The 8,508-nt window shown below is 38.4% G+C and overlaps 1 protein-coding gene across 2 annotated transcripts in view; it reads left to right on the top strand.

Moving 5' to 3' along the window:
• The window catches only part of LOC309489295 (uncharacterized protein), a 15,422-nt gene extending 7,496 nt beyond the window's left edge, over positions 1-7,926 (top strand). The window contains exons 4-5 of one of the 2 annotated variants that reach the window (XM_082157960.1): positions 3,601-3,748; positions 5,256-7,926. In XM_082157960.1, the coding sequence (XP_082014086.1) occupies positions 3,601-3,748; positions 5,256-7,815 (2,708 nt within the window). In that variant the 3' untranslated portion in view covers positions 7,816-7,926. Of the gene's footprint in view, positions 1-2,052; positions 3,749-5,255 lie in introns of those variants that run through there. The other variant, XM_082157959.1, reaches the window with a different exon arrangement.
• The last annotated feature ends 582 nt before the right edge of the window (positions 7,927-8,508 follow it).

The following is an 8,508-nucleotide window of genomic DNA, read 5'->3' on the forward strand; positions in this document are numbered from 1 at the left end:
TGAACTTTCACTGTATGCAAAAGAGTTGTCAAAAAATAACAGCATACAGGTTTTGATTTACATGAATATTGGGTTAATTATTGCTTTAAATGTTGCAAAACACTTAACAAGCTTGACTTTGGATTGCTGTAATTAAATATTTCAATTAGGATTCATTCGACAAGGCATTATTGATTGAATATGCATGTCATTCTTGGCTGTGACACAAGTGTAAGTTTCTGCTTCTTATGGGGAACATTTGACAGACCTGATTATTGTGATTTCTATTCTGAAAACTGACACGATAATGACAGCTAATCATTATCAGCCATGCAAAGGTTGACGCTCCCTCTCCTAATGAGCTGTCTGCCTTCTGAATGGCACAGCACTGTTTCTTCACTCCGTTTGAAAGGTTACGATTCAGGATGTCAGCAACTTCTGTGAGAAACAAGGACAAATGCGGTGCAAAATGAAAAGTTTTCATGCAAGCATTGAGACTAAAAGAGAAAAACAGCATTAGTGCAAAGTTGAGAACAAGAGATATTGAATTCAGAAAGTTTTATTTGTCAGGTACTCATTCCTTTCCATATAGTTTTTTAAAGTTCCTCTATTATGCTATTTTAAATGCTCCTAATTTTGTTTAGGAGTCTCCAATAGGTTTACATGCAGCCAAGGGCAAAAAACACTTTAATTTTCTCATACTGTATGTGACCCTAGATGACAAAACCAGTCACATGGGTCAATTTTTTTGAAATTGAGATTTATACATCATTTGAAAGCTGAATAAATAAGCTTTCCATTGATGTATGGTTTGTTAGGATAGGACAATCTGGCCGAGATACAACTATTTGAACATCTGGAATCTGAGGGTGCAAAAAAATCGAAACATTGAGAAAATCTCCTTTAAAGTTGTTCATTTATGTTGGTGATTGTGCAGCATTCACTCACAAAAATAAATGTTTTATATATTTACGGTAGGAAATTTACAAAATATCTTCATGGAACATGATCTTTACTTAATATCCTAATGATTTTTGGCATAAAAGAAAAATCGATAATTTTGACCCATACAATGTATTGTTGGCTATTGCCACATGCGACATGTGACTGGTTTTGTGATCCAGGGTCACATATTATATATATTGTATATCACCTAATTTCTCAAAGAGTCTGGAAACAATTCATTTAAGGATTCAGTCTCTCTAAAGCCCTCCTTACCGAAAGACTCTGCTCTGATTGGTCAGATGGCCCAGTCTGTCGTGATTGGTGCGTGTTGGAAACGAAACGCCTCTTTCTTACCGTAGTTTCAGCTCCGGAGGCTTCCTCAGTGCGTGAGACCAGGGGGACAATGTTTCGGAAAACACTGAAGCTTCCCCGGGCACCGCCATTGATTAGCAGACCATCACCTGCTGTTAGCCTTCCCTTGACTCCCATTCATTTTGGCGTCACTTTGACAGCGAATAACTTTACATCTGAGGCGTTTAAAGGGATAGTTCACTTTGAAATTAATTTTTGGTATGTTTTAGCTTACTTCAAGGGCATCCAAGATGTAGGTGTCTTTTTTTCCGCAGTAGTTTCAATTTTGATATTTTTAGGTCAAACCGTTCTTGTCTGTCAGTCATATAATGCAGGTCTATGGTCATTATCTCAAAACACAAGCACAGAGTCCAAATTAAAACAATTCCCCGTCGTCCAAATTAAACAATTCCCCATCGTAAGTACACATTGATGGCCTAAGACACGAAACGAGCGGTTTGTGTGAGAAAACGAACAGTATTTATATCGTTTTTACCTTTTATACGCAGCCATGTCGAAGTGATCTGATCTGACGTGTACGTAGACTGGTGCATAGATATATACACTAGATGTCGCCTTAAAGACATTCGTTCCAATGAACTGCCGTAGACAAGGCGACATCTAGTGTGTATATATCTATGCACCAGTCTGCGTACACGTCAGATCAGATCACTTCGACATGGCTGCGTATAAAAGGTAAAAACGATATAAATACTGTTCGTTTTCTCACACAAACCAGTCCTCCTCCTTTTAAACTGCTTGCAATACAAAAGTGGATCTTTTCAAACTAAACTCTTCCAGTCGCGGCTACAACTACAGTGTTTGGGGAGAAAAGTAGACGTTTGCTGGCAGCCAATGAAGAGCACAGGCTGGCATTATGCAAATGTGTTACAAACCTTAATTTGTTCATGCAGGAAATAAGACTTGAATTACTGACGACTCGTTTCAGCAGTTCAGAATTGATTCTTTCTTTTAGGAGATAATAACCTTATTTGTCATGCAACTTTGATCTTTACAACTTTACAGACCTTTTACATTCACAAACATCTATATTAAGCTACACATGGTAATACAACAGGTAAAAGCATAATGGGGCACTTTAATATCTGAGAATATTGCTGTGCTCATGCAATGTGAGAATTATTAGTTTCTAATTTGTATTAGAACAGCATTGAGGATAAAAGAGCAAAATAATACTTGTGCAAACTTGATAACAAGAGAGAATGAATTGAAATCAAAGTTGGTAAAATGTACAGCAACAGCTCAATGAAATGAGTTATGTAAATATTTATAGGCTATATATTTAATTATCTGCATGCTGTGTACGAAAGTGTCAGCTTTAAATGAACGACTTAATGGCTCATGGTTATTATTACTCGCTGTACTGTACGCCCAGTCATTTGTACATTCATAACATATTTCAACCTCGTGAAATATCATGTTCTAGTGGCTATATTGAGCGCACCGCCCTGAAACACTGTACTTGATCCTTCCATCCTAATTTAAAGGAATAAAGTTACCTATATTAATTAGTAGCTGTGTCATGTACCACCTAAATGCGGTGTATTAATTACCAGCTCCATCATTTTCACAAGAACATCCGTGTAGCGACTCGTCACAGGTTTACAGGCGAATCTGGTCGAGTACAGTATGCCATGAAATACAAAGAATATTTTTTTAAATGAATGCAGACAAGCATTTCTTTAACGAGTGGCAACCGTCCCGCAGGGTGTTATAAATAGCCGGGTCAAGAGCCCTGTACACGGGCCAGTTGAGTTACAGTTGGCACTTATATGAGCTTCTTCTGAAGCCAGAGGCTCATTTAACAGAGAACAGTCAGACGGGTAAACATTTCTTTTTTTATTTCATTATTGCAGAGAAATACTCTCTTTTATGTTGACAGGACCGTAGGATTGGATGCTGTGCACTTATGAAATTGCAATTAATATTGCTAAACACGATTATTGCTTTTAAATATAGCATTAAAGACCAATCCAGTTATGCAATTTTAGAATTAATCACGGAAGCAATTTCATGTGGTATTGTTTTTGCCTGATAAGTGATGATTCCCTGCTAAATGTATTCTATAAAATGTGCAAATGTTCCAAATAGTTTTTTTTTCCGTTTTTTTTCTGCATTTGTTTTGTACCGCGTTTATATTTAATTGCCTGCTCTGGTTAAATGAAATAGCTTAATCAAATGCATGCTATTAGATGAGCTATTATAAACAAATGCACATTTTATGGTTAGTTTATGCAAGGGAACATTGCAGTCTTGTAAAATCCAATTTCGTTCTTCCACTGACAGCTTCATCTCCGTTTACAGCAGGAGTCTCTACAATAATGGACAAAAACGCAGAGGTGTTAGTATGTGGCTCTTCAATTATGAAGGATGTCTGGGAAATCAGGCTGAGGGAGCATCGACAGAAACGACAGCTGGAAGAGGAGAGGGTACGGAAGAGTGCTCTGGAAAGGTGAGGACCTGCCGAATCTCTGATTTTACTATTTTGTCAATCAGAAAAACTCTCTAAAATGACCAACTCAGTGTTTATAAAACTACTTTGTGGCTCAAAAATGTCTTAAAGTGCATTTGAGGCAGTTTGCTGATATATTTTGTTGATGAAAATATTTTTAACCCTTTGCATTCCATACAGGTTTGTAATATGATCATACTATTGCTGTGCTCATGCCATGTCAAAATTACTGTAATTATTAATTTCCAACTTATATATAAAAAAAATAAAAAAATATGGGGTTAGAATTGTTGCATTATTCCAAATAAATTGAGATTCACAAATAAATGTGAAGAGATTCACAAAAATTATTAAAATTCACAAATAAATAAAATGCAAAACCAATACATTTTTTTTACATGTGTTTTATCATGTGTTAAATCCATGAAATGTCAGAAGTTTAAAAATAACCCACCTATATATTTTCTACAAACAAAATTAATCGTAATACATGTATTTAATGTTTAAAAATACTATTTTAAATGCTCTATGCAACGTTAGATCCTCGGAGCTGCCATTAAAACTGCTTGACTGAAGAAGTGTGAAATGCTGTTGGCTGTTGTGTGACAGCAATTTCACCAATTACACAAACTCACATTTATCACGAGGCTGAATGCTGTTTCTCTGGCATTTTTAAAGGTTTATAAAATATATTACTGTGGCTTGGCTTAATACCAATTTTATGGGCCTTATACTTCCTATTCTGCCCGTGCAGACGTGATTGGTTGGAGCAAGAGTGTGCTATGATTGGTCAGCGCAAATGGCTGTTATCTGATTGGCTTAAGTAGATGGTGGGTGGAGTCCAATTATTTGTGGATTTGTCTGCACATCTTGACACTACAAATGTTTCAAAATCCACAAATGCGTGCAGGGATCTACAAATGCACAGGAAGCGATTCACAAATGAATGCATGGCAGAGTTGTGTTTGCACACATAAAACACAATAGTAAATATTTTTTTTTATTTCCAAATCTCATTTTATTCGTTTTTGTGAAACTCTTTACATTTATTTGTGAATCTCAATCTATTTATTTGGAATAATGCAACAATTTTAACCCCGTAAAACTCACATCTTTCTCGAACTCATAATTGCAAGTTGGAGAAATGCACAATGATGCATTTTTGAGCGTTGATATAGAAAATAATAACTTCTGACAAAGATAAGAAAAGTTCAGAGAAGAATCTCTGAGTCATCTCATAATTACAGTAGCTCTGATATGGCATGAATGCAGCGTTTGAATGTTTGATCCTGCCTCTCTGCATATTTTGTTTGCAGATAATAAGGCCATTCAGAACTAATAATGAGCTTGTGGCCGCTTCAACTTTAATTGTGTTAATATTAATTTTAATAACAACAGCTATCTTTAATTAATCTGTTAAAACAAAAGACGCTAACTCAAACCTCATTTCATAATTAATGAGAAAATCATTTTCATTTGTTGTCCGTTCAAATTAAAATGTTCATAGAATCAATCAAGACTGGCAGACGCGTATGTCCTCCAAGATCAAAACCCCTAAAAGACTGGAGAGAAAAGCAAAGGTTCCTGAAGAATCAACTCTTGATGCACACAAGGCTAAAAAGACGCACTTGGGAAGGCCGCAAGGTTTCCAGAGCAGTCGGATTCAGAGGCAGGTGGACCCGACGAAAACAACAAAAGCCAACAAACTGGCCCTGTTACGTCACCTCAATGAAAGCTGCCCGGGATTGATGGTGTGGTCGAAGTCTTGGAAGTTCTCGAAGCCTTTGCCACAACCTGAAGAAAGTCCCTGTGTATTCGACTGGGGACAGTCATGGAAGTTTCTCAATCTTCAGCCAAGCACTGACGGTAAACCCTGGTTTGATCTTGGGTTTGACACTAACAACAACATGAGCGCCAATGACATGTTTCTGTGGGAGAAGCTCAGCAAAGCATTAGACTCCGAGTTCTTTCAACAAGATCTGGCCAGTACCGAATGGGAGAAGTCTTGGATATTCACTCAGAAACGAAGAGAGTCTCATGAAGGCACTAATAAAAGTGATAGCAACACATTTCACAACCTGTGGAGGGATCAGAATCAGGAAAGTGCGTCAGACTGGCACGAATCCTGGAAGACAATGAAGCCTGTGAAAGGAGGTGATATCATGCCCGATTCAATTCAGCCCTCAGCTAATGAGAAAGCACAACCTGAATTACCATGGGAAGATTCTTGGATGTACTTAAAGAAGCAGCTTCATATGAAGTCAAAAACAGGTAATAACCTCGGATGGAGTGAAGCTTGGAGGGTTGCAAAAGCTATATCACAACAGGAGATTAAATCAATCGAATCTCAAGCGGTGGTGCCTGAGGAACTGCATCCGGACATCTGCAACGTGATAATGAATGTGCCTAGAGAGATGAAGCACACAATTCAGTTCGGTGGGAGGGATGCACCGCCTTCCGATTGGGAAAAATCATGGACGACCATAAAAAATCTGTTGGAGTATAAAGAAGCGATAAACAAAGCTGAATGTAGGGAGGTGGAAGTGAAGGTTGAGACACCGAAACCAGACCATTTAAAGCAACAAAGCGAACATGTGAAATTCAATGTACTTGCTTTGCCAAGAATGCGAAAGCGGGGAGAGATGCTCCAGTTCTCAGAGCAAACTGACTGGAAGGATTCTTGGAAGATGCTGAAACGCCAGCGTAGAGAAGAAAGAGCATTTAGGAACCTGAGACGTCCACTTCCACAGTTTTCCTCCACATCACAAACTCTCACTGAATGGGCCAGTTCTTGGAAGTACACAAACTTAACACTCAATCAAGACAGCAGTTTATGGCAGCAGGGTTGGTCCGCCAATGCTCAGCCCAGACCTATTAGAAGAGTGCTAGAAAATGAGGATTTCCCGCATAATGGACCAGCAGGGGTTCCCACCTGGGCTGAGTCCTGGAGGACTACGAGACGTCAGCATCTTCTGGAAAGACGAGGGCAAGGTGCATCAACCCAGCCAGTGCGCCAACAGACATACGCAAGATCTGTGGCAGACTGGGAACAATCATGGGAATCATCAACTCATCAGCGCAATCATGATAGACCCTCCTTGACCGAGTGGACGGATTCTTGGAGGGTCTCCAGCTTGGAGGATTTCCAGCCTGAAAATACTTGGTTTGAGAAATCAATGGAAATCAAAGGCAGAAAGGAACTTCGCAGAGCATCGAATGCATTTAGCAGATCATTCGATCATCAGACCTTCAAAGAACGACATCCCGCGAAAGAGTGGAATGACTCATGGAGGGTTAAGAAGAGGTCTGATGGTCCTGGACTTGCACATCTCATAAAAAAAGAAGTTCTAGATTGGGATAATTCTTGGATGTTTACTGGCACAGAGTTTTACCAAAGACAAGGTGAATGTTATTTGAATTTCAAGCTAACGTCGGATGTCAGTGGCATTGCGATGCTCAAATCCGTCCAGATTGAGAGCAGGTCAGAATGGGGTCGATCGTGGAAGATGTCAAACCCACAACCACCGAAGAACATCGCCTCATGGCCTGATGCAAAGCCAAAGTCATTCAGTGCACAAGACGTGATCTTTTGGTCAAAACACAAACACGTCTGTTATTTACCTTCTGCTTTGGTCAAAGAGTTGAAGCTGAAAATCTGGAGCAAGTCCTGGAGGTTCACGAAGATGGACCTTGACTCAAAGCACGAGAAAAACACTGCTTCAGCTGAGGATGAATCTGTGATAATGACAAAGACTGCAACAAAAAGAAAGCACATTTACTCAAGCATTGATCAGCAGAAACCACAACAGAAGAGATGGAGCGATGCGTGTAAAATAGCAAAGACGCAACCACGACCAAGGCGTAATGTTAGATCTGGCAACAACGACGATGAAGATGGAAAAGGAAAGTTTGCAGAATGGATGGAATCTTGGAAATTCTCTAATAATTTAAAAAGCCATGAGCCTGCAAAGGTGTCTGTATCTCTGAGCGATTGGGAAAACTCCTGGAAGTCTCTGCTTGATCCGTATGTGCCAAAGAATGGCCCAAAAACAAGCAAAAGTCGGTAAGGATTACCAAGCTCAAGAGTACGGCTTTTGAGAAATAATTTAAAATATATGACGAATTATGTTTTTAAAACTTCTACAGATTCAACCCACAATAAAGTTGTGTAGCATGTGCAGACAAATACATTTTGTCTCATCTTTTGTGTCAAAGTACAACAAACCATAACAAATCATTCTTTTTGATGCAGTCACACACACAGCTGTGAACTGTGGCACTAGTTCAAGTTTCAATGCACATCATTTATTCTTTTTCAAGTCATAAAGAATAATGACTTGACATGCATGTGGTCAAGCACTTTCTAACATAAACACGAATGAAGTGTTAAATCTGACGCAGTACTAAAAACTACAGCACTACTGCCTGCAAACGACCACACTTATGCTTGCAAAGATACTACGTAATCAGATGAGAAGTTTACTTAGAAAAATACAAATCAACAACACAGAAAATCATTCAGGTCTGATTTTAAAGACTTCTAAAGACATAAATGACTTTTTATTTATTTTTAATTTAATTTTAATGTTAAATTGTGAACTCAAAATGTAAAACAATTATGGAAATACGGTAATACATAATAGATCACCAATTAGTATCATTAGCACTAACACATGTAGGATGTTTAATTCATTATAAATCACATATACCCTCACAACACAGGGTATCCCATACTGCCACCTACTGGCAATGAAAAGCAT

This window comes from Leuciscus leuciscus (genome assembly GCF_965113295.1).
Source record: "Leuciscus leuciscus genome assembly, chromosome: 24".
Lineage (NCBI taxonomy): Eukaryota > Metazoa > Chordata > Actinopteri > Cypriniformes > Leuciscidae > Leuciscus > Leuciscus leuciscus.